The sequence below is a fragment of the Acanthisitta chloris genome, unplaced genomic scaffold (genome assembly GCF_000695815.1).
Source record: "Acanthisitta chloris isolate BGI_N310 unplaced genomic scaffold, ASM69581v1 scaffold23040, whole genome shotgun sequence".
NCBI classification, from domain to species: domain Eukaryota; kingdom Metazoa; phylum Chordata; class Aves; order Passeriformes; family Acanthisittidae; genus Acanthisitta; species Acanthisitta chloris.
This window is the reverse complement of record NW_008650263.1, coordinates 1-27,566: the sequence shown is the minus strand read 5'-3', so window position 1 is coordinate 27,566 and position 27,566 is coordinate 1. Positions and strand designations below refer to the sequence as shown.

Below are 27,566 nucleotides of genomic sequence, written 5' to 3'. Positions count from 1 at the left end.
AAGTGAGGTTCCAATTAATTCATGCTCTTCATAAACAAACACCTTCTTGAAAAATACTGAATTTGTCTAAAAATACATTTAGAAATGCTGTGAACATAAATTCTGGAAATGGGATAATTCATTGCCCGAAAACCAACGAGAGAGAAACAAAACAGTCAGGATTGTAATTTTAATCATTGGTCAGTAGTTAGGCATTTTGTAACCCTTCACAGAACATTACAATTGTTAACATAAGGAAGTATCAGCAAAGATTACACGGCAATCAACACTCTGCTAGTTCCTTTCACTTGTTCTAGAGCAAAGCATAGAGTCAGAGTGATGTAAGGTACAACAGCTCTAGGATATGATTATTTTCATCAGTGAGAGAAATAGAACTGGTTGTAGGCAAAAGCTGAACTTCTAAGGAAAGAATAATATGTATAATAGCACCGAGACTATAAAATATTACTAGAGATTTCTCAGAGATTGATTGCTGAAAATGTGAATCTAATTTTTTTTCTATAGGAAACTCCTTTGTCCTAGAATAAAGGAGGGAAGAACTACAGGAGTATCTTATGGCATCAAAACTCTTCAAATGCACATCAAGGAGAGACTCATGGGATAATGTCCCACTCTATTTACATAATCCACAGTTGTTGTTCGTATCTGCTGCTCAAATCTTATCATCAATGGAGTTTCATGTTGCACTAATTAAGTGTCTGAGTTTGGAGCTGGTGCTCATTACAAAGTGAACAGAAAAAAAAATTAAAATTCCTGAACTTATTCTGGGGAGCTAAGTCAAAACAGTACAATTATGTTTCCTTCCCCATGGCACTGTAATCCCCTGGAAGACCTATGAAGCAAACCCCAAAAGATTTGTGAACTACAGAACTCGTGAGTAAGATGAGAACTAGACAACATTAATTAACAAAATGTCTAGCTTTCTGGTATTCCCTAACAAATTAAATCTACTCTTGACTACACACAGAAATTAAGAAACCTGATGTAAAAGTAATCTCTTGTGCACAGATTAAATTCTCAGTCTGTGGACTCCTCCTTAAATTTTCAAAGTTATTCTCAAAACCATTACAAGCAAATGACAAAGAGGATCTCAGACCCATTGTCAGCATTATGAGTGAAAGGTACTTCTCACTGATGAGCTTAAAAATGGTTTATAGGAAGTAAAAGTCCTCTGAGCAAAGCCATACAACTTCATCATATAACTGTCAGCAAACCCTAACCCCTCACTCTTCCTGACTTTGAGAAGTAATATGTGTACTTTGCCAAGTGCATATCAAATCCACAGATGCTCACCTCTTTGGAATCCCAGATTTCTGCTCCATCATTGTACATTGCAAGAAGTTTTTGATTGCCTTTCCCTGGGGCAAAACGGATCTTTTTCACCCAGCTGCGGTGTGTAGGAATCCCCCTGAGCAACGCAAAGCACAACATCAGCATCAATCATTCCATATCTAACACTGTGGGTAATGAATTCTTTCCCATGAACTCTGCAGATCCTGACATTGCACAGATTGAGGAGAACAATCTATCTAGGCACACACAAATGGCTATCCAGGTCATTAAAACTAAAACAATTAAAAGCTTGAAACAAATTGCTACAATGCTTTTATCAGAAGCCATTGCAGATTTAATGTAAGAAAAACTACCTGTCTGGTTTTAAAACTTGGATTAAATGTTACTTCCTCTGAAAGTACAAAAGTAGAGCATTGCAACACAGTGAAATTTTATTTCAAACTACTTGCATTTCCCCCTTCAAGCAGCTCAAGTGACCTCCTACAGTGAAGAACACAGATGAGGAAGGACCAAAAAAACCCCACACATCCTAACACACATTATCTCCTGTCTGACAGACTTAATTTGCATTCATACCTGGATACTCTAGCTTTCAAGTCCCAGAAGTTTAAGTTTCCATCAACATCTCCGAGAACCAGTATATCTCCTTTCCAGGCAATACATGTAATGCTACCCATACTTCCCTGAAAACAGTTAAGAAGCAGAACAAAATCTTGTGATTAACAGAGCCAAACATAGGAATAAACCTTTCAACACTGGTATTTAATTTAAAAAAATAAAATTGTATGGCACCACAGACCAAATTCTACCCAGTTAAAATAGAAAAAACTCTGCCAAAGGTAAGCATTTATCAAGTCAGTCAGTTTATCAAGTCAGTCAGCATTTATCAAGTCAAGTCAGTTGCTTCAAAAGACATTTCCTCGTAAGAAATTCTGGGTTTACAGCAATGGAAATCACTTCTCTGCCTCTTGGTGCACAAAAAACCCAATATGGCAGGCCTCATTAATCACAACATTTGCATATACTAAAGCAGGAAACAAAACTAAAAGAATACTTAGTTATAAGTGTCAGATTTCAAACTACTGAATTAGTGACCACTTGCTGCTATAAAGCATATTCCTGATTTTTTTTTTCTGGTAATCATAGCTAAGGAAAAATTAAAGCATCAAAAATATAGAAAATTAGAACTCACATCAGGAGGAATTCTTGCACTGTCTTTTACGGAGTTTCCTTCCACTGTGAGGTGATAAACCTGCCCGTCAGCACCTGTAAACACAAAGTGCTCTCTGGCAGAAATGTTCTGGCTCAGCTCTGATTTACTTTCAGCTTCCTGTAACAAGCTTTAAAAAGAACACAGTGAGACACAATTATTTCTTCCTTGAAATTAAAATTGCAAGGCAAATTCCATCTAATGCACAGAGGCAGAAGAACAAAGTATATATCCTTCAAAACAATTTATCCAGAAGCACCATTAACTCATTTATCTTCTTGTGGAAATGTCTGGGGGCAAATAACAGTTTCACTTCAAGAGCCAGGTAACCAATGGACAAGAGAGACACAGGTACACTCTGTCTCTCCTGCAGCAGTACATCACAGTTCCACATATAAAAACTAAAGGGAGGCCCATAAAGGTGCTTTGCCTGCTGTGTACTCAAGAATCAGTTCCAAAATGTTCTGTTCCACAGAACAATGGCACATGGTGGAAAAACAACAACTGATGTAGCACAACATTATATCAGAGTGAGAGGTACCTGATCACAGAGGATTCCACACTGCTGACTTCAGTATCTGATGCCACTGTCTGTCGGGCCATGGCCTCTCGCGCTGCTAACTGCTTCTTCCTCAGGCTTTTTAAGTTATGAGAAGGTGACCATTCCTGTCATAAAATAGTCCAGGAAAAATGGAAAAGACAAATGTTTATACCCTGAATTTACTGGGGATTTTTCTGTTAATTAGGATTTCCAAGAAGACTGCTCTCTATGACACCTCCCTCCATCACCCAAGGGGAAGGACAGATTCCCCACCAGTACCTCCTTTTTTTCTTGCCTCCATTTGATGACAGATGAAAATAGTGAGAGATGAAATGTTACAACACTTATCTGTATAAGCTACTGATACAGTAACATATTGCTGTGAAATTGCTCATAGATTTCTGTACTATATCAACACATTGCATTTAACAAACAGTAAGTAACAGAATTTATTCCTTACCAAAGCGGTTGCTGTAGGGAAGTTTTTCGACATTTCTCTGAGCAGAGTGCATGTTCTGACATCCCAAATCTCCAGGGGTTTATCTTTAAATACCACAGCTAGATACTGCCTGAAACAAATGAGAATTTACTACAGCAAAAGCAATTGTTCCATTTTAATCTGAGCATTTTACTTCACACGTGTTGTTCCTATCAGCACTCTAGAAATTCTTAAAAGCTAAGAGCAAGCAGAGTAAATTAATTTGGCTCAAATCCCCCTCTCAAGCTTGTGATTGCCTTGAGTTACTGAGGAGAGGAATGTCTGAAAACGGGTTCTCCTGAAAGTTAACAGAATTATAAATTTCTGCCAGGTGCTTCTGCTCAATTACTGGAAAGGAGACAAGGGAAGTAACTCAGAGCAAGCAACAGTTCCTCTGATTTAGCCATGTTCAGCCCAAGCTGATGTCTACACAGATATCAGATAGACACACCAAGACTGTAGGTTGGACAGACTTTTTTCTCTACTCCAGATGAATGTCACTTCCTAATGCAGTAATAAATGAACATAAAATTCTCTTACACTAAAGCAGGTGTCAGTCATGCCTTCAGACTGCTCATCTGTGGAGCTAGATGAGTACAACACCTTCAATCTACCTCTTTCCACATTTAACATGAAAATAGAGAGCCTGTGCAGCTATGTGTACCCTCTGTCACTGCACCAACCTCTATTCAAATGAACTTGTTCTCACTCAGCATTCTCTAGTCTCTTCATCTAAGTCCATGGCTGTTTTCAATTTTTAATATACTAATAAGACCATTATAAGGTTGAACTCTTCCAAATTCTCGGACACATATACATACTTCTGAAAATACTCCTGTGCAAGCTAGCAGACATTTTTTTCCTCCACTGCAAGCTATAGAGACAATGTCTTATTAAATTCAACACTACTTTAATTTAATTTAGACAGAAAAGTGAAGGAATCTCCCTGGGTACTACCATTATTATCTCTCATACTATGAGGACCAAAGTCTCCTGTCACAGGCCTGAGCTCAAAATAATGACTTGAAAGCAAACAATTTATCAGCTGACTTTTCAAACAACGACATCTCCCACCTGGTTTTCCAGTAGACAATTATTATAAAGGTGTGAAATACTCAGAAAAATGAAGAAATGTGAAAAACCTTTAATGCCAAACTTCCTAGTTTTAAGTAAGGCTTAAGTTAGAGAAAAGAGAATTAAGTCATAACAAAGTCAAAGTCGACAAGAATTGCTCAGCACTTTTATTCTCCCTAGTAATACCAGAATGGTTGTTCAGGGAACACAATTCTTATAAGAAATAAAATATTAAAGACTGATATTGCAGTGTGATTGATCCTGAAGTGACATTCAACCACAGGAACACTCACAGTTTTTGCACTTGGAATTAACATTCTGAAGTAATTGTCTCTTGATGCTGTTGTACACTTTTCCTAGACACCCTGAAGTGCTTTTTTTTCCTGGAATTTCTATTATGCCATGAAGATATTCATGCAGAAATGTATAATTTATAAACTTCCTCAGGCTGATCTACTCACTTCAAATGAGACACCTTTATCATCTCAATAGCTGGCTCGTCGTTGCCTCGCTCCCCACGGAAGGCAATGCTCCTGCCTGGAACACAAGAACAACACAGGGAAAACAGAAATAGTTACTAAATTAAATATAAATACAGAAGGAGTTTATAAACTATTCTGTTTGTAAATAGAAACGGTTTACAAACCCAACCAGAACATCTCCCAGTAACCTGCCATCTCTTACATTACTCTTGTCAAAGTGTTACTGCATTTCAAAGGACTAAATATAATGCAAACTCTACTCTACTGTCTAATGTAATACCTGACTCACTTCCAGAGCACAACTACCAAAACTGATGCATCAGCATTTCGTAAATATAGAGTTCAGAGAGTTATTATTTTCCACTCATAACCAATGAGATATTCTCTCAGCTCCCCAAACAGAAAAGCACACTTGGAAATTTTGTGAACAAAATCCACCACTACTACTGATACCTATTCATTCTTTAATAAGTCCAAGCCACAGGTATTTTTGCAAATGTGTTGGTTCAGGTCTGTCTGAAGAGCATCACACAAAACATATTATGTGGCTTCAATAGGACAAAAGAGCAGAACCAGTTAACACTCTGATTTATTATTTTATTTTGCCATGACAACAGAAGGAATTAAAACAAATAAATAGTAAGGATTTGTGTCTGTCACTCTCCAACAAATCTGTCAGCTTACGGAGCAGATTTCTCTTAGGAAACACTAACCTGTTGGTAGATCCACCAGCTGCAGCTCATTCCTTACCAGGCCCAGATTGTTAGGTGTTGATGTGGCAAAGGAAATGAATCCAGTCAAGCTTATCCACTCAATTCCCCTGTGATCAGAAGGGAGTACATGGAGCATATTAGCCAAAATATTTGAATGGCTAGAAAACAGCCTGAAGTACAGTATTTTTTTCATGCATATCCTTCAAAACAACAGTGCAGAAGTAATTTTCTACACTTCATGGAAACATATTTAAGCTTAAAAAAAAGCTACACATTTACAACTATAATGTAAATATAAAATTATCAAATTAAATTAAAGAGCAGTTATCTTTTCAGACTATACTAGATATTCTTTGGGATAAACCAGAAATTTCAGCTAGAAACACTGTCAATTTTTTCAAGAATCCCTCACTCATACTTGGCATTGGAGTGGACTAAAAGTGTTGCTGTGGTTAAATCAGTGGCTGCTATCAAACAACTCAAATTTACCAGCACACAGGAAGAGAAAAATATTCATATGGATAGCAGGGTGGGCAGACTTGATTCTTTCAGCCCAGAGAGAGATGAAATAAAGATGATACAAAAAAGAGAGGCCCTGAGGAGATTTCAAATGCTATCACAGAACTGAAAACCTAGTCATTTTTTTTTTTGTTCTTCTAGAGAAGGCAAGGCAGCTTCCAAACAAATTACCTCCAAGTGTTGCAGGGATGTGAAGTTACACAGTATACAACATATTGTCAGCCCAGATGGTTCTTTGCAAATTCTTGAAACATACCACAGGGCAAAAACCCATAGAAAAGTGGCACTAGGTGGTACAGTTCCAAACTGAGATAGTCTTCCAGCCCCATTGCCCACACACACTTTCTGCCTGCAAAAATTACCTGTGAAACAAATCAAGTAACTAATCTAAAAGAAAACCTTTACTGTCCTAATACTTAATGCCCAACTGGACTTCAACATGGGTAAAAGGATTTAGGTTTTCCTCAATTCCTTCAAACACAGATGAGTTAAGAACTGTTTCCAGGACAACTGATCTGTTAGATCAATGGTTAAATCATCTCAAGAATATATGTGAAATATGAGAAAGATAAATAACAGTGTTTATGATTTACTGTCAGTAAATCCAGCTCACACTGTATTAAGCAAAAGTTTCCTGAATGCAATGTAGATGGGTGAAAGCACAAAGCATCCCATAATATTTTGCACATATAAGTTACATCCATATTTATTATTTTGGTTCCAGCTTTAAAAATATGGGAAGCTTTATTCCTAAGTCCTCAAGAAAAGTTAAATATTTAGGACCCAGTCTTTTTCCCAGCAGGACCTATGAAAGTTCAACTAATAACTGCAATCAAAATGAGAAGCATTCAATTATTAATTGAAACATTACAGGAATGATTGAATAATAACTCCAACTGCAGTTATGTGTGACACTGCAAGTCTCCAAAGGGTTGTAAATCCAGGGAGCTTTGTGAAATGGAAGAAATGTGAATTCTGACACCTTTCCATTTTTTATCTATTACTCTGTTTTTTGGAAAAAGTCCAGATTCTTGCACTGCACTGTTATTGCTAGTAGTTATTCACCACTCTCCTTCAAAGAGCTGAAGCATTTTCTACACTTCTTTCATCAGCTCAGATTTAATAGGGCAACATTTTTTTTCTCTGTTGCTGCCTGGCCATCTGTCAATACCAATAAAAATCTACACAAACCCAAGACATTCATAATCAAAAGGAAAACTTGGCTTAGCTAACTGAGAATCTGAAGACAGTGGTTCAAATCTTAATGAAGGAAACAAGTCATGTCTCCCCTGGTGAAACAGCTCCATTTGCAAAACTCCCTCATAAAAGACATCTTTGCCTACCAGAAATAAGGGTTATATTCAGCTGTAAACTGTTTTGCAGGGTGAATTTATTCTTTTAAAATATAAAATTCATGGATTCTATATGTTCAGCTTGTCTCAGTTATTCAGTTATTTTGATTCATGTTTCCAATACAAACAACTTACAGAGTGTACTGAAGTGGATAAAAACACAAATTACTCTTCTAGTTGGGAATAGATTGTTGTGACTTTATGACATGGCAGCTGCTACTTAAATTTAAGAATTATAACAGAAAGGTAAAATTGGACATAAAACTATACATGGTACCAAAGTGGTAGTAGATTTCATCCTCGTTTCTCTATTCAAGTTTATTTGAAGGAGGTGATGAATGTTTGCAAAGCCCTTTCCCAAAGGGCAGTCAGCTTAAATTCACATGCCACAACAGCTTCAATTCAGCTGCTAAAATTTGTATGTAGTGCAGTAATTTTCAAGTTTTGCCTGCAGGCCATAGACATTCTTGTTATAGACACTGAGATTTTAATTTTAAACACAAAAGCTGTTGCAGCCTAGAACTTGCTGAGCTTCAGTGAAAAAGAATGAGAAGCTCTAGCCATAGTGATCAATCTATCAGAAAAAGCAAAAGCAGCAGTGAGAGGTGCAAATGTGCCACTGAGCTGGAAGTTACACTGCAGGCACTTTTATTTACCTGTCTCAAATATATTCTCCTCTGCATTCAAGATGTATTATCAGCTCCTACCTTGCCACAATAGTAAAGATTGGTCCACAAGTATCAGACTTGGTTATTTCATGGTTCTTCTAATTCCTCTTAGTAGTAAGAATTATTTGCAATTCTCTCTATCCTGAAGCAAGAAAGACTGACCTCCTGCTCAGAGCCTCCTCCAGCCAGCACACATGCTATAGTCCCCTACATGCTCTTTCCCCCTCACTTATGCTCCTAAGAGTAGCCTGATTGACTTCCCCTCTGTGAACTCTAAAGGATTTCTGCTGTTTCTTACCGTAGTCCCCTTATAAAAATCAAATTAAACTCAAAGGAAAAGTATTTACTTGCATAACTCTACACAAATAGTGAAACAGCTAAGCAATAACCACGGGTAAAATGAATCTTGAAGGCAGAAGAGTCACATTGCTGATAAAATATTAGTCAGATGTTTAAGTATTTGTTTCCTAGAAGGATTATGGTAGGAATTAAAATTGGTATCTTACTTGACTTCACAGGAATGGATGCTTAACTCTTTGTGTAAGAGTCCACTCGTAAGATGAAACACCAGGACAGAGCCATTACTTGTACCTATAAAAATTGATTTAAAAAAATACAGACACATATTTTAGTCTGCTCTGCCACTTCAGTGAAAACACAGGATTTACAACTATTTCCCTCTCTTCTTAATCATGTAGCTACTATATTTTACAATTTTAGGAAAGGTGTTTTGACTTCCAGCACAACTATTAAGCCCTCCACAGTTCTCTGCAGTCAGTGATATCCATATGGATCAAGACATTTTCCTGTACCTGTCTGCAGAGCCTGTACAAAATCTGTTCACTCTTCCTGCATTTTCAAAACATACCCACACAGCTGCAGAAGAAAGAAATGTTCTGTTTTGATTACCCAAGATGACTAAATGCCTCAAGGAAACTTAATAACTGTTACCCATCAATAAAGCCAGGGGAGAATCATTACTGAATCATTAAAGCAATTCTGCTTTCTCATCCCGGAAATAATGACCTCTTTCAAATCTGAAATCAGAAACTTAGTAGCTATTAGCTTCAATTACATCTAAAACCTTCTGAAACACTGAAAGCCACAAGTTTTTATTAGACGCTAGGAAGACTTAACAGTTATTCTCCTTTCTCTTTATTTCATATCAACTGTAGGAAAGACAACAATGAATACCTAAAGAGCCATTCAGGTATCTTAAGTCTAGAAAGACCTTGCTGTAAATGCACTTTATACCTATCTATTTGTTTCCTAATCCTAAGAACCTCCAAAGGCTCATTGACACAGCCTTGACTGGCTCCAGTCCTCTCATCAACTTCGCGGCCTCCTCTGGACTTGCTCCAACAGTTCCATGTCCTTCCTACGTTGGGGACACCAGAACTGTGTGCAGTATTCCAGGTGGGTCTCAGGAGAGCAGAGCAGAGGGGAAGAATCACCTCTTTGCCCTGCTGCCCATACTCCTTTGGATGAAGCCCAAGATTGGCTTTCTGGGCTGAGCTCACACTGCAGCTCATGCTGAGCTTCTCATCCGCTGTCACTCCCAAGTCTTTCTCCCCGTTGCTGGTTTCAATTACTTCCCCACCCAACCTGTAGCTGTGCCTGGGATTGCCTCAGCTCAGATGTAGGACCTTGCACTTCATTTTGTTGAACTTCATGAGGTTTGCATCAACTGGTATTTAGATATAGCAAGAGCATTTTTGACCATCCCAAATCTGGAGGTCTAATTTTACAACCTACTACAGTCTTTAAATTACAACATCTTTGTGTCTGCTGTTCTAGCCTGCTGAAGGTAGAGAAAGAGAGCAGCCTGCATGGATGCACTGTGAAATCCCTGATGTGGTCTGAAAGAGCACACCAGAAAAATCAGATTTAAATAGGGAGAACTCAGAGTTAATAGATCAGGTGCTCACTGGCAACTACTCTAATATCTTGATGAGTTTAACTACATTTGTAGTAAGACAGAATAGATTCATCCAGGAACAATAACATGCTTGAAGTGTATTTTTAGATATTCACATGAGAGCAAAACCAAAGTCTCTGTTAAGTCCATTTACTTATTCTAGGACTGCAGATGTACTTACTGATGTTTAGAATGAAGCGAGAGCAGCATGTAAAACACTGAGTGTTTCAACAGACCAATACCACAGTAAATGAAAGGATAAATACAAACTTCCTACTATACTGTATTATTACAGGTAGCATTGCTTAAACTCAAGGCAGGAGAAAAGAACCCAAGGATCGCCACAGATGCAAACTAAAACAAGGGTCACTGTCTGCAACTAGCTACACAGGATCAAATGATGGATATGGGTTTTTTTATCAGAAGCTGTATTTGTATTTAATATAGAATCTATTCTTCTCAGAGCAATGAGTAAGCTATTCAAGGCACTTACCAACAGCAAGGATTGGCTCATACTGCTTAATGTTTTTCGTGGTCAGAGGTGGGCACATGCGAATAGTAAACGGAGGCAAAGGGAGGCCTGAGAGAAGTCCAGTCAGCAAAAATTTGAGGTGCACTTCTTGCAGAGAAGAACCCCTTAACTGCTCTTCTCCAGCACCTGCACCTTGGCCTGCTTAAAAATTAAAGCTCTTGTTAGTATTAAATTTTAACCAGAAATGTTAGGGAAATTTATCAGACACAGAAATTTATATAACAAAAAACTACAGAGAAGGCGTAAGACGCTTCCCTTCCTGTTGACCTTTGTGTGATGAAACTTTTTGGCACACTGCACTTCCACTAATTCTCCAGTAGTAAGTTCTTTTTTAACATTGAGAATGATAAAAAAAAAGAAGAAAAGAAAACAAGTGCAGTAACTTCAGTCTTCTTCCAGAATTCAACTCCAAGCAGTCAAAAATGAGTGCAGCCTCCAGAAATACAGCAAATTTGTTTAGATACAACAATAAAGACAGGCACAAAAAAAGATGTAACTCCACTGCTCTACAGATTCTGGTCAGCTGTACCACTCCAAATGATGTAAGGTGCAAAAACAACATTAGCTATGATGTCAGTGACTACAGGAAATGCAGATAGGACTGAAATCATAGAATCACAGAATGGTTTGGATGGGAAGGGACCTTAAAGACCATCTAGTTCCAACCCTCTGCCCTGGGCAGGGACACCTACCACGCGACCAGATTGCTCAGAGCCCCATCCAACCTGGCCTTGAAAATTCATGCCCTAAGTGGCATCTTTAAACTCATGAAATAAAGTGCAAAAGCACCTCCCAGAGTGATAAGGTGCCTACACCAGCTAATACAGACAACTTTCACCAAAAGCAAGTCCAAATCTGCACCTTTTTTATCTCTGAGCAGCACAAGTTGCTTTTCCAATAAAAATTAGTTTTAAAACATAAAGGTAACCACCTTTACAGAATATTTCTGAATGTAAGAGGTGGCTGCTATCTAGACTTAACAAAAATGGGATGTGCCAGATAAACTGGTTTCATTCTTCTTCATGGCCATATTTGATTTTAAAATACTTATTTTTCCTCAGAGAAAATGAACTTGGAACATTGGTCCTCAACATAAAATTCTCAAGCGGATCCATTTGATAATTTCTTTAGCAAACAGGAATTGTATTTCAGAGCTGCTATTGCATAGAATGTAAGCTAAGATGCACAATGACTCAAATCCCCAAGAAATTAGTAGCAGTGATATTAATGGAAGAAATTCTTACCAATCATGTTGTCTAATGAGAGGTCTGGAAGTTTATTTTGGAATGCTCCTACAGGAATTCCACAGAAGGAGACTGGAGAATACAAAGGTGATGCACTTGAACTGCTGCAAAAGAAATGAAAACAAGTTTCTAATGAAACTCAACCTCCATCTCCTGGAGGTTGATGACCCAAACAGCCCCTGCAGCCTTGGCAATCATGTCTTGCTGGGCTGAGTGCAGGTCCATGTCATAAGCAAAGACCAAAGACTGCTCACTGCACCTAGCTGAAGGTAAAAGTGTTATAGACAGGTACAATACAAAGTGTTCTGCCTTAAAACCTCACTTTAAGATACTCAAGGGTTCAAATTTTAATGAAGACTATCAAATCCCGCAAGATCAAGAGCTAATGAAGGAATATTCCTTCAAAATGCATTAAAGACTCTGTGCCAGCTTCAAATAGGCTTTAGTTTTCAGTACAATCCAACCATATCCAGAACCCTCTAGGCTCAGTAGTTGTTTTATTATGATTACATTTTCCCTGGTTACATAACCCTGAAAAAGATCAATGTTTTAGAAAGGAGTCTAAGAACACCAGAAGTAAAACCCCACAACATATGGATCCTCAACAGCCCTCTTGGATATGCATCACAAAGAATCCATCTAACAGTATTTTTGAGAACGCCAAGAATAAAAACATTAAATCACTGATGAGTAACAAACTGTCTGTGTTGAAAATCTGGTTCTCCTGACATTTAAAAGTGCACTAAGAATTCTATTTCTTTTATAGCAGTCAGTTATTTATTTGATTCAATAGTACCTTAAAGGGTTATTGCATCAGAACAACCTTAATACATTGACTGTTCAAAGAACTCTACTACTGCACATAGTGTTTTTAGAGACTGCTCAAAATCTAAAGCTCTAAAGGCTTTGGATATAAAACATTGTTTATACCACCATATTTCAGTCACCTGCTGTGCAACTTCATATTGCTCAGTGTCAAATTCACACAAATCAAGCAGAAAATGTTTTCCCTACTAAAAATGTAGTTCTTTACAGACTCATTTTGAAGTCCTTACATGTCATGGACAGATCCATTCCTAAGGAAATTTATGTAGCCTGAAGAAAGCCAAATGAGAGGAAAACATTCCCCCAAAATAATGTGAATATTCATTCTGCCTTTTGTTTTTGGAATCCAACAACTCAGGATGGAATTATCTTCTAAAGAAAGAAGAGTAAATACAGTTCTTCCGCTTCCCTATAGAAAGGGAACATATCTATTTGGATGACATATTTTGCTCCTCTTCCTTTCGGCCACACACACGTACAGCAAGTGTCACACCACCAGACACAGGAGGACATCACTGCTGCTTTTAGAACTTAATTAAATATTACACACCACTTGTCAATGTAACAGACAAATGCTTTGGTAAAACAAGTAAATCTCATTACCTGTTTCGCAGATTTCTGCCGGAAACACTGGATTTTAATTCCCAGATCATTACTCTGCCATCACTGACTATGAGAGCAGCAGAATTCTCATTCACTGGGCAACACACCATACTGAAGGGTCGAACTGTCTTTGTTACCCTGATTGCATCACATTGACTTCTTAAATCATAAATCAGCTCCTGAACTGGGTCTGGATCTGTAACATCAATGTCCCACAGAGGACAAACAATTAGAGTGAAAAACATAGGATGTGACCAATCAACAGAGGTAAAGTTGAAGCACGACTGAGCTCTTTGATTGAAATCCAGATGTCTCCTGTGCAACAATTAGGAAAAACAACCAAAAAACTATATACTGTTGATTTTGCTGTACACAACACAGCTCTGCAAAGTTCTCCAAAATGTAATTTTGTCTTTAAAATATCTTGTTTCACATCAGTTTTGCAAAACCTAAACAATAACTGCTTCATATCTGGGCAGGAAATGCATCTGCTCTCCACAATCCTAACCTCCTGGTATATTGGTACACCTGGAAGACAGTAATGCAGCTCACTAGAAATTAGCAAACTGCCCAAACCAAAACAACCAAACTAACAAAAACCCCAACACTTCTTTACATTTACAGACTATGATTGCCCTTTTTCCCAGTCTCCTCCATTATATTTAAAAGGCTCTTCTTAGTAATATTTCATAAAAGAAACAGAAGTTTAATAATTTCAATTTTAATCTAAATTTAAGCCCATATCTTAGTTCCAGAATCAATTCTTCCAGTTGACCAAATGATTTCCAAAACCTTGCTCTTGCCTGAAAAATATTGTTTCTAAAAGATAAAAAGAACACACTAATCATCTTTTACCTAAAACATTCTTGTGTGACTGTTACGTCACTTCATAATTAAAGCATTATTTAGTGATAAAAGGATTTTTCAGGATATGTATCTAATTTATTTTGTACATATATCACAGAAGCCAAAAGCTACTTTGGGAAAATGCAGCATAAATTTAAATTTTTGTGTAAGAGAAAGAAAAACAACTACAAGGGCTGTAATTCACCATTCTGTACAAGGCATGAAGGTTTATGCTGGTGTGAAACTATTAACTGGGAACAGTCATAAGCTGAGACAGGGGAGAGTCAGATTAGATGTTAGGAGAAATGTTTTCCCTGTGAGAGTGTTCAGGCACTGGGATATTGCCCAGGGAGGTGGTAGAGTCACCATCTCTGGAGGTGTTTAAGAGGCATCTGGATCTGACACTGGAGGATATGGTTTGGGGTTTAGGGTCTAGAGCAGAGTTACAGGTTAATGGTTGGACTTGATGATCTTAGAGGTCTCTTCCAACCTTGAAGCTTCTATGATTCTCTTCTATGATTTTACCAAAGTTCATTTCTGGATGTTTTGGACACAAAACTTACCTGGTTCTTCATTTGGAGTTCCAGTTACACTGCAGTTAGACCTGCGAACTCTCAGAGTTATACAACCATTTTCATGTAGGCAGAATAACCCATCCCTCTGGAAACAAGGAATTACCTCGGGAAAGAGATACAAGTTCTATTGCATATTCAAAGTTGTATCCATTACAATGGCCACTTGCATATGGACACACAATTCCTGATGTATAAGCAAGGCATTAAAAATGCTACTAGCAGTGGAATATTGCAATCAGTTTCTTTAGCTCCAGGACTTGTGGCTAAGGAAATCAATTACACTGAAAAATTAATTGAAAGGTTTTGTTTGAATTGTTTGCTGGTTCAGAGGACACTCTTCCCCCTGACAATCCCCCTGAAAGACAGAACTAATCAAAACACAACTCCCAGTCACATATCTTCATAAACTACCACAATGATTCAAAGCAATCTAATTTTCATTACCTGTATGAAAGGCACACCCGTTCTTTCAATTGCAATCACACCCACTGTCTGATTCACTTCCAAGTCAAGAATCAGAATTTCTCGGGGATACAACAGCAGCATGTAGTTTCTTTTGGAAGGCAAATATGACAACTGAAGACAGTCGTTGAGTGTTACAGATTCAGCACTGTAAAATGTCAGATATAAACTTCTCTCAAGTTGTGTCAACAAACAGTTCAAGTTAAAAATAAAATTAGCTGTATAAATTTTCCTGCAGCTGCATTTTTTCCTCAAGTAATCCCTATGTTGATCACGAGGCAACAGCAGATTTCCATGTAAATGTTAGAGCAGTGCAGAGCATCACTGACTTCTAAAAACACATTCTGCTGACTTTTGTCTAAATAAAGTAATTTTTAAAATAGCATTTCATTCCAATGGAACAAGTGTAATTCTTGCACATCGCAAATACAAAGCAATTCACATAGGAACAGTGTTAGCTGCCCTGGCATTTCCTGGTATCCGTGGGAAATTACCCTCACACATACTGCTTACTTCAAGCTTTGTATTATGATGCATATTGCTCTATTTTGAAATGAACTGAACCAGCCTGCCAAGAATACCAATCTTCAAAACTCAGAGAAAGTAGCAAAGAGCAGGAAAGTTCATGATTTGTTGAATGTGAAAACAAGACTGGCTGCAAGGTAAAGAGGTTCATTAGAATCATAGAATCAGCTGGGTTGGAAAAGACCTCCAAGACCATCAAGTCCAACCCTACCGTGGTCACTCGACCATGGCACCAAGTGCCACATCCAGTCTCAGCTTGAAAACCTCCAGGGATGGTGAATCCACCACCTCCCTGGGCAGCACATTCCAATGCCTGAGCACTCTCTCTGTAAAAAATCTCTTCCTAATACCCAACCTAACCCTCCCCTGGCAGAGCCCTCTTTTCCTGCTGCTGGTTGCCTGGGAGAAGAGACCAACCCCCCCCTGACTCCAACCTCCTGTCAGGGAGTTGAAGGCACATGGAATCCAATGAGCTGTGCTTAGGTAACATTGAAGAAAATGATCCTCACACTGTGCTCAGTTTTCCAACCTTCTGAACTCATTTAATGTGTGATTCCTTCACAGGGTTTGTGTTTGTTTCTAAACTCCTCATCCTACCAACACAGCAAACCCCTCTTACTTGTTTCCTGTACCTCATTCCCTGCTTTCAGGAGTATGAGTTTCCTTTTTGTCTGCAATCACTTGCCTAACAATCTCCTACTCCTCTTTCCTCATAGCTCCTCTAAACTCATATAAAACTCCACAAATCATTGCTGCTACAATTTTTCTTCCTTTTTCACTCATTCTAATCTGTTCAGGTATTCTGGATGGAATAGGAATGAGAAAAGAGAAGCCTGTCATACCTTTGGCAATATTTATATATAAATTAGAATGCAACCAGGAGAAAAAGCATAAAAATGTTCTCTTTGTTGACCTGCTGTTAATACAGATCACACACAAGCCTGCAGCAGCATGTGTCCTGCCCCGGGATTTGCAAATCAGTGTTCTGTCCCATGCAGCATAAACCTGGCATTACAGAACACAAAATGACAAGCTCATGCTCATTAACTTCATATAAAAATCACAACTTCTAAAGTTATTATCAGGAGGTGTCAAGTCTTCTCCTCAGTTTTCAACTTAAACACCCCATTAAATCAGAGTATAAATGTCATATCTGCTCTAATTCTGGTGTAAACTGCAAACCAATAACATAGTCTGATTTGCTATAGGTTTGTGAAATACTCAAGCTGAAAATACAAAAGGACAAAAAGATAATTATACAACACAAGAATGTGGCCCAGAGAATTTCTAACAACATTAAAAAAAAATCTCAAAATGCAACAACCTAAGTTATAGAAGAGCAGAAAATACACAAACAGGTTTGCAGTGCAGAAATTCTCATTCTATTTATACATTAGCAATTTAAAAAATGCCTCCTGCAGCATCATGTGCAGCAGCAGAATGACAACTTTCCTCAGGTATCAATACTTGCATAATTTTATTCTCTTACTATATCACTCCTCAATCCACAATCAAAGTGAATTATGGTAACCCATTTTCATCTCTTTTTACCTCTGAGATGTTTCTGAATTTACACCTGCATGAAAATCTGTTAGCAAAGGGAGAAAACTGCCATTGACTTACATAAAACATGCTGGGATGGTGTGGCTGTTTTTACGAGCTGAACTGGATGTCAGTGCTGTAATCCTAAACCCTGTCCCCACACAGGCTATCTTTTGCTTATCCCACTTAATTTTCTTTCTTTAAACTAATTACCTTACAGGCTGTACCCTAATTACATCTATAAAACATTATCTGAGAAGAAATATTTGCAACCCACCTTGGTTTTTCATTACTGATTAAGATTTTTACTTTATCAAGGGCCTTTTTGGCCCCTGTAGCAGCAGCCAGCTTGTTGTGAGAAGGACTGGAATGGGGACTAGAGATGTAAACTTTCTTCCCTGAGCTGGCAGGAGCTTTGGAAGGAGAAAAGTCAGAGATGAAGACTATTCCTTCACTGGTGAGCACTGTACCAGGACAGAAAAAAAAAAAAAGGCAAAATTCAATCTGCAGTTTGATTGTGATGTTCCATTTTAATGACATTTTGATGAGGAGAAATGCTAATAACTTTAATAATACAGGTAGAAAACTCCTAGTTCTAGACAAGCACCACCTTTCAGTGAAAGAGCAGCAGATGGTCCACTACAATTAATTACTAACCACAAAACTCAACTTTTCAAAATAAAGTTTATGCTGCCAAATTTGTATTACTGGCAGAAACTCAAGTTATTCTCTTCCATCAACTGTTTTTATTTAAGCTTCACAAAGCAAATAGAAGACAGGATTGCCCACAATTGGTTGTATCACCATTTTTTTGCTCTCCTGCAGAGCATGGCTCAAAGAGTCATTAACTCACATTATTTATGTTGCAGCATAAAGATTTGGCTCAGCTGTATAACTAAGATGGTTACAGAAGGCTGAATGGTATGGCAGATTAAAACCCCCAAAACTACAAAGCCTGGAAACTGCACTGCCTCATTACAGATCAGGAGTGATGGAGATAAATTCAAGAATAAAATAGTGACTATTATTTCTCTCAGTTTCTTTCTGCTAAAATGAATAAATCTGCACTTCATCTCCCTTGACATCTGAATTGCTTCTGATACTGATGCTCACACTGTATTCCTTTAAAAAAATCCTTTCTGTTGAAAAAAACATTTACTCTTGATCTTCTTGTCTCACTGGATTCTCCCTCAGCAGCCATTCTTTCGTAACTTTATACTTGCCTTCCTCCCACTCCCTATCTACAGGCTTTACATTTTCTTTTGTAAAGTCTCAAACATTTCATTTCAGATCTCTAACTTCTCCCCTCATGGCTGCTTTTCCCTCCCCTTACACAATGGCATCTTGTTTCAGAAGATTCCACATGGGCCAAAGACTCCCCCGTCTTTGCTTTGAGACTTCTTGGCATTATGACATTATTCTCTCCAATCCATTACTTTTAATTTCAATATTAAGATTCTAGTTGAACATTTTTCCTGGTCACATTATTTGATACTTACAGGCCAAGTGTGATGGATCAAAGGGGTCAAATGAAAAAGACAGGATATTTTCAGCATAACTTTTCTTCCAAAGTTTGGTGCCTGTGTCTGCATTCCACAGTACAATATAATTAGGTGGATGAACTGCAAGCAGTAAGTCCCTAGAAGCATCTTGATTCCACAACCACTGCATGTCTGGCAAAAGAAAGAAGGAACAGGGAAATTAATTTTCAGAAAAATGTTCTATTTTAAAACAATTCTTTTTCTATATCTCATCTTCAAAGAAATTAATAGTGACTTGGTAGCAACAAGATGCTTCTATTTCACAATTCTAGAAAATAACTTTTACTAAGGCCTGATTTTAACAATCAGCAATAAACTGGGTTACACATGTCTACAGACATGCACAAAATTCACATCCTACCTGAAGAAATCACATCTTTTCAGCCCCTGAATTTCTATCTAAAACAACATATAGTACTGCACAGAACCACTGGAGAGTCAAACTGAAAAGAACCACACACCATCCCAGTTAAAATTTGGGATGACACGAGCTGTAACACCATCCAAAAGTAATATTTGAGATGGGATCAGTATTGGACCTGCAAACAAATGTCTTCTCCATTTCAAACACTTTTGAATCAGAGAGTCTTAAGTTCAAGAGTAAAATGAAACTGACTGTAACACTCAGTCAAGAGCTCATGTACAGTGCTTAAATGCCAGGGTCAGTCTGAAGGGGTATGATGGCCAATCATCACAGCTGGGAATTGCTTAAATATCCAAGATAAATGGACATAGAAGATTCTTTTCTGTCATAAGAACAGAAGGGCACACCAGTTACTTGAAAGGAGCTGTATTACATGCTCCATAGGGCAGTGTTTTAGACTACAGACCAAAAATGTCAGTCAGGCGGTAGATGAAGGCACCACAATGCAGCTCCTACCACTCAAAACACCTCACCAAGTCACAGCTTCTCTGTATATCCATCTATACATGTACACAGAGAGACAGAGAGAATATGTATGTTATATATAGCTCATATTTATTAAGATGTAAAACAAACTCTTTCTTCTGTTTTATCAATTCACCCCTTTCAGAGCTGGTAGGTGCTTTTCCCTGAGTTTCACAGAAAAGGGAAAAACAATCCAGCCCCATTTGTCCAAATCCATTGCACTGTAAATTCACAAAGGGCTTAACTCCTTCCCAGCTGAATGCAAAGCTTGGAGCAAATAAAAGATGAGTGCCTTACTCTGATGCACCACTTTTCTCCTCATTGAAACAGTGAGGCTCCAGCTCTTGCAGGTAACACAGAGAACCAGCAGATCACTCTGGTGCTCAGTCTCTGAATTTGCACCATTTTCTAAAGGCTCATAAAAAGCCAGAGGCCTTATAAACAGATGGAAAGGAAAAGATGCTGCTTTTGTGAGAGGTTATTGCTGAACCAAATCAGGGACTGAGGGCAAACCAGAATTTTAATTGTGTTGCTCATTAATCTTTTTTTCTCACCCAGAAGCTTGGAAAGCCTTCACCATGTCTGAAAAGCAAAGAAATCCTCAAATGGCATGGTCAAAACTCCACCAAACAGTCAGAGAATTGGTGTCAGGAGTAAACAAAGCCTAACTTACAATGCACACACAAATAAGGTGCAATGCAAACTGCACTGCAACCCCAAGCGTAAAGCAGGAAGATGTACTTGACACTGTAAATATTATCATTTCAATCAATAACATTTGCAAAAACAGGAACCTTTTGTCCAAGACCTTGGAAAATATTCCCTTAATGAATGAAATCTCACAGCATTCCTCTGGGAGACAGTGACTCTTATATTTACACACACAAAATGAGCAAAGAGAGAAGGCTGCTAATCCCAACAATAAAATTCACAGGCAGGACTGAGCATAGTTCACCAAACCTAAGCGCTGGTTTTGTACACAATGCTCCACAGAAGAACTTCCATGCAAAGCTCATGCACTGTCATTACCTTGAATTGGTTTGGAATGCTCCTGTATTTCACACCGAGCTGTTCCTGTCGCCACATCCCACACAATGATTTTTCCTGTGGCATCAGCAGACGCTAAACGTAAAGAATATGGAGAGCCAATATTGTGATGGTAATTTTCTTTAGCCCATTTAACCTGGAGACACAGATGGAAATTGGTCAAAGGAGACAAACATGTAAGACATCACACTTCATATTTTTCAGATGGATGAACAAATAATAATTAACTCGACAAAATGGCACAGCAATAGCTAAAGTCAATAGCACCAGTGTGACACACCTTTAAGCTACCATCACTCGTGCAGATGAGCTGCATGACTGCATAGCTGATATTCTCAAGTTACATAAATCCTACAGGAACAATCCTTGATCCTGAAGGCAACCACAACCATCCAAAAATATATGCTATGTATATCAAGAGTTTACTCAAATCTTCAGAGGAAGCTCAATGGCAATGTTTAAGGTTTTGTGGGCATCCACACACCTCTCCCCACTGATTCCCAAACGAAAGCTGAAAAATTATCATCCAATTTTCATATACATCCTAACAGATGCCATTTCTCTAGTCTGACACATATGGTACTGGGGAGGAAGGAAAGTTAGTCTTTCATCTCTGCTTTATCTCATATCAAAATAAAAATATAAATAAGCTGTTGCTGACATTTGCTAACTTTTTGGTCCTTTTCAGCATGTTGCCACCACTGATTTCCACACACTTTCCAGTTTGGGATTTCAAGCTACATGGGCTTGCAAGTTGGCAATAGCTCTGAAAACTCTGTCTTTAAAAATCTGAAACGTTCTGTCTAGAAGTCTTTCCAGATCATAAGGGGATAGATAACACTGACTTCCTCCTTATCTATTCAATATGGAGTTGCTTCACTATCTGCTTTAAAAGTGAACTTCTGCCCCTTAGCAGAGACTGAAGACACTAACAGAATAAAGAAACCCTAATGCTAGACTAATGGGAATTTACCTACCACAAAAAATACACTAGAGCTAGTCAGCTGTGTGCTGTCACCTGACTGAGAAAGGGTAAGGCCAAACACAAGATCTTGTGCAGATATTGAAAACATGACATTTAAAAAACCTGAAACAGAACTACCATTATGCACCACTAACTCTGCAGCACAAATTAGATTTACAGCAGCACTCAGAGCCCTACAGACACCTCTGTGCTGCCTCTCTCAGAGGTGTGACCAGGATGTATCTCACAACCAGGCTGAATAAATTAAACAAACACGACATATGCACAGCAATGATCTTCAAAGGGCTCTACCTATAAACTCAAATCATGTTTCTACCACGATCACAAGGAACTCCTGAGAGACTCTCCTCTACCTACAAATTTCCTTTTTGCAATTCTTGCTTCCCTGCTGTTCAAAAATCAATTACCCATGAGGGTATCTGCAGGCGGCTATACAACTGCAATTGTAAAAACCTACAAAGCTATTCATTCCTCAGATAAATACATATTACTTCCATGTCTGGAGAACATAATTTCTCAAGGAAGGAGCTGTCACCAAGTTAAGAACAGCAAAAAGGAGATGTTTACGTGATCAGTCCTAACCAGACCCAAGTGGTGCTCTCTCACCACAAGCCTCTGTTCTCTGCAGTCACACTGCTCCAACAAGGTCCCACACAGTACCTGACCCTCTGCTAAAACAAATTATTTCCTTACAGCACTGGTCACTGTATGTCTACCCTGACTTCAAATACAGCAGCATCAGCCAGAAACAAGAACCTGAGTTGACTTCTTTATAATTTTCACAATCTATCTCACCTCATTTATAAAGCCTCATCATCTCTGTTTTATTAATACATCAAAAAGGATATCAATGCATTTTCAATTCTCTCATTCTTTGATAGATCAATTTCTCTTGTAATTAGATTTTCCTCTGTAAAAGCAGGTTTTCAAATACTCTTTGCAAAGGAACAAAAAACCCCAAGTATATTCCACTCCATACCAAGGTATCAGTATCCCACAAACATCTTTTGGACAGGTGGACAATTAACATGGATCAATTTTCAGTGCAACCAGTACCTATTCCAGACACAGTTAAGACAGCCAAAGGCCAGGAAGTATTTAAAGAATAGTTTAATGGACTGCAGAAGGATTAAGAGACAACTGTTTTTTTCTTTGCTGTTTTATTACAGATGTGGTATGTTTTGAAATTCTTCAGAACTGAAGCACAGGGTTTGGGGAGAAGATTCCCAGTAGACTGAGTTTGCTGGTGTGAGCCTCCACTACAAAGAGTTAAAGTCAGACACACAGAGCAAACTTCTTACAGATCCCCTCCAGCATATTTATAATCTTAGCATTTACAAACTATTAAAAAAACCCAACAATTTTAGGAATTGAGGAAAATTTCTAAGAACTGTAAAGACATCTGCAATGATCATGGCCTCATAATAATTTCTTAGATAATGTCTATTTCTTAAGGCAGAAGAGAATTTCTTTTCATTCTTTCACCTCATAAATTAGTCATTTTCTTACAGTCTATTTCTGTTCAGAAAGCTTCAGATAGTGACTTTGAAAAGTTATAAATTTTACAAAAACTATTTGGACTTCAGTATTTGCCTTTTCTATTGAAATATTACTTCCCAAAGCTAGTGAATGCAACTGAAACATACTAAGATGTTATCACTGCATGGATCAAAACCTAATTTTGCTACAACTAATTACCTAAGCTAAGTGAAAATTTTAAAGCAGAGTCATCATTACTGCTGATGCCTCCATACCACTTAAGTTTTCTACTTTTGACACAATTATAGACCTTGGAATTGATTTATTCACCACAAGGAGCAGCTGGAGGACAGCTAAAGGTGCAGTTCTCAAACAAACTGCCACAAAGCAAGCACAGGTATTGCTTCAGAGAGCTGCTGACTCTGTGGCTGCTGTCGTGTACACACCTTTGCTCTGAGATAACTCAGAAGTAACCTCTCCTTACTGAGAGTCAGACACGTTGCCCAACAGTTCTCACCAGAGAGGCTACTGATAGCAGCAGCATGAGCTCTCAGTCAAAAGCAGTGCTCTGAGAACACTCAAACTCCACTGGAAGACTTGGGCATGTATACAAACATGCTGGAAGAAATGAGTTTTCCATCCTTTGTGACATTGTTTTTAAACATGTCAGAATACACAAGTCTCACAAAATGACACAGTATCTATTTTGAAACCTAACCCTTTCCTATATCATTTTTGTTATTTAGTTTGAGAATTTTCCCTGATCAAGCAAAATTAATTCCTGAACTTTACAACCATTTGCAACAGCTGTAATGTCATTATCTGTATGACTCTGTATTAGTTCTGCCCTATCCAATACTTTCACTCAGGATTTGAGCAGTTCATTAATTATTATTCAAAAGCACACTTAACTGGAATCTGCAGCGCAAAAATACACATTATACCATATAAACAATACCACCTACATAACTACTGAATCTCCTGAAGTTTCAAAACCATTCACCAAAAAAACTGAAGTTCATTAGTGTGCAGAAAGAAATCATCATAATGTTATGGCTCAGAAGTCAGTAACTTATCAAATTCACAGACAAAATAATTGTGTCTAATTTTAAAATACCACAGAGGCCACATCTGGTGCAGAATTAGTGTATATACGAAGGTGGTTTATTACATGTGGGAAAAATAAAATGTGTGAATTCCAGAAGACACATTCAACCTTTTTCTTTTACTACAAAAGAATCCCACCAAACTCCCCCTAAGTATCTATTATTCCTCATAAATTACTGACTGCTTTCTAATACAGCATTTGTGCCAAGGACTATCAAACATTCTATCTGCCAGCCAAACACTTCTCCTAAACCTTAACTGAATCTGTCATTGTCCACAATCAAAGACATGATGGTTCAAAGGAATACATCCTGTTCCACACTTGACCCAAAGTCAAACTCTGCAATTTCAAGTCAAAGACCTTCAAAGGAAAGTACAGGTGCCCTACACTTAAGCTTAAATTTTAGCCACTTTATATCACTAAAATAAATGTTCAGCTTTGTCTGCTATTGTTCCTTTTCTATAGGCAGAAACAGAAGAAAAAGCTTACAAGTAACTTTCTAAAGGGATGGTGCACTTCCCACAACAGGCAAGATCAGAAAGGTCATCAACAGAGAGCTTCATTTGATAGTTTGTAATGTTCATTTGAAATTCTGGCACATTGAGCTTTCCTAAAACATTTCTGTGTTCTTTGACACTAACAAGTATTTCCAGATATTCTATAACCTTTCTATAGTATATACTTGAAAGACACCTTCAAGTAAAGTTTGTGTCTGTGTGTCTGTGTGTGTGTGTGCATGCACTTACCATCAACGGAAAGATGACTATGGATCATCAGAACTCCACTGATGGCGACTATCTCTGCTTCTGCAACTCTTGCTTACTTCCCCCTTTCCTGTTTCTGGCTCTCCTATTGCCCTTCCCCCTCTGCCCCCCTTTTTTATGGCCAACAATAAAATCTCACTCACTGACAGTATTTACCCTCATGTGTGTCTTACTTCACACTGGAGCATAGATCAAACCCTCCCATGTCTTATCAGATGAGAATAATACTGTCTATAAAGATACACCATCAACCTCAGCATGTATTGTTTGACTTAGGTGTTAAAGAGCTCATGTAAAATAGGGGCATTTTACGGCAGGTTTTATGTGAAAATCAAATGTAATACCAAGCATTCACAATATCAAGTATTTACAGCAATTTGGAAAAATAACATATAGACCAGAATGAAGCAATATAACCTAAGGCATGTACATCTCACCTTGACAACACTAGCTTTGTGTCTTTCCAAAACCTGTAAAGTCTGAACAGTGTTGGCATCCACTACCAGCACAAGGGAACGACATCCATATGCAATCAATCCTTGCCAGCCCCTGGAAAAACACGTCATCATCAACACACAAATATGAACAAAAGCACTTCACATCAGGAAGGAGGTAAGTTGAATGCAGGCTACTAGACACAACATTTGCTGGTTATCAAATGGTAAATATTACTTAATGACATAAAAGCACTATAAAATGCCACTGCACTGTCTGCTGAGCCATTTGCTGATAGAAGCCTAAGCCACCAAAAGCACCTCTGTGTCTATCCGTAAAAATCCTCTGCTGTAAACTGAAGACACCACATAGGAATTCATGAAGAGCATTCCCAAATTTTATACATAAGAATGCAGGGAAGAAATATATTTCAAATTATATAATTACCTGCAGCTCTTTTTATTATCGATTTGAGACAAAAAAGGAGCATGCGAACAATGACTACAGCAAAAGTGACAATCTGCTGAGGCCTGTCTGACTTCAGGAGAAGTCAATCATAGAATCATAGACTGGTTTGTGTGCAAAGCATCTTAAAGACCATCTTGTTCCAACCCCCTCCCATGGGCAGGGACACCTTCCACCAGACCAGGCTGCTCCAAGCCCCATCCAACCTGGCCTGGAACACTGCCAGGGATGGAGCAGCCACAGCTTCTCCGGGCAACCTGTGCCAGTGCATCAGCACCTCACAGGGAAGAATTCCTTCCTAGTATCTACTCTGTCAGCATGAAGCCATTCCCCCTTGTCCTGTCACTCCAGGTTCTTGTGAAAAGTCCCTCTTGATCTTTTCTGCAGGCTCCCTTCAAGTAACTGATGACACTTACAAGCTTTGGAGGCAACCAAGCAAGTGGGAACAGCCAAAGGCAAAAAAGTTTCAAACAAAGAACTTCTAAGTTACTTTGATGTTCACAGCTTTGTGAGCTGACAAACCTAAAGGCCACACTTTTTAAAACTGACTTGGCCTAGCTCATTCATTTCCTCTGCCTAACAATCAGCAGTATTAGGGTAATGGTTTACAGCACAGCTCCTTGCTCAGAGCAACGAATACCAAAATGTATGTACTAGCTTTGTACATCAAGTCTCAAAGACAACAGAAAGAGAAATCAGCAGCTGCCCTGATCTCTACAGTTCACTGCACCAAGGAAACCCCCAGCCAGAGAAGGAGATGTCACTGCTGGGAGGGACTGGGCCATGCTCATCCATGGCTTTGTCTTGCACACAGCTGGACAGCAGCAGCTCCCTGGGGGCCCTCCAGGGGATTCATCACTATCATCACTCTCCTGCATGCCTGGCAGTCCCTGGTGCTGCTGATTCCCAGTGCCCGGATACATGGAAGAGAATCACAGCATATTCAGAGCTGGAATGGACCCACAAGGACCATCAAGCAAAACTCCTGACCCTGCATAGGACACCCCAACAATCCCACCCTGTGCCTGAGAGCACTGGCCAAACAAACACGCCTTGAGCTCTGCCAGGCTTGGGGCTGTGACCACTGCCCTGGGGAGCTGTTCAGTGCCCAAACACCCTCTGAGTAACTTTTTTTTTTCTACTAACCTAAACCTTCCCTAATACAACTTCAGGCCATTCCCCTGGGTCCTGTCACTGGTTCCCAGACAGAACAGGTCAGTGCTGCTCCTCCACTTCCCCTCGTGAGGAAGTTGATATAGCAATGAGATTTCTTCTCCGTCTCCCCTTCTCCAGGCTGAACAAGTGACCTGAGCCACTTCTTGTATGGCTTCCCCTCCAGGCCCTTCACCACCTCCTTTGGACACTCTTTAATACATTACTACCTTTTTGCACTGTGGTGCCCCAAAACTGTACACAACACTCGCGGTGAGGCTGCACCAGCACAGAGCAGG

The 27,566-nt window shown here is 38.7% G+C and overlaps 1 protein-coding gene across 1 annotated transcript in view; it reads right to left on the bottom strand.

The window, feature by feature from the left end:
• WDR11 (WD repeat domain 11) overlaps positions 1-25,781 on the bottom strand; it is a 36,150-nt gene extending 10,369 nt beyond the window's left edge. Inside the window, exons 1-17 of the mRNA XM_009084325.1 lie at positions 25,653-25,781; positions 20,862-21,015; positions 18,902-19,075; positions 17,680-17,866; positions 15,318-15,483; positions 14,862-14,976; positions 13,453-13,648; positions 12,025-12,128; positions 10,742-10,918; positions 8,837-8,921; positions 5,792-5,898; positions 5,058-5,133; positions 3,505-3,613; positions 3,045-3,169; positions 2,486-2,633; positions 1,870-1,976; positions 1,294-1,408 (exon numbers count right to left, since the gene is read on the bottom strand). Of these exons, the coding sequence (XP_009082573.1) occupies positions 1,294-1,408; positions 1,870-1,976; positions 2,486-2,633; positions 3,045-3,169; positions 3,505-3,613; positions 5,058-5,133; positions 5,792-5,898; positions 8,837-8,921; positions 10,742-10,918; positions 12,025-12,128; positions 13,453-13,648; positions 14,862-14,976; positions 15,318-15,483; positions 17,680-17,866; positions 18,902-19,075; positions 20,862-21,015; positions 25,653-25,781 (2,274 nt within the window). The remainder of the gene's footprint in view (positions 1-1,293; positions 1,409-1,869; positions 1,977-2,485; positions 2,634-3,044; positions 3,170-3,504; positions 3,614-5,057; positions 5,134-5,791; positions 5,899-8,836; positions 8,922-10,741; positions 10,919-12,024; positions 12,129-13,452; positions 13,649-14,861; positions 14,977-15,317; positions 15,484-17,679; positions 17,867-18,901; positions 19,076-20,861; positions 21,016-25,652) is intronic.
• Positions 25,782-27,566: the final 1,785 nt, after the last annotated feature.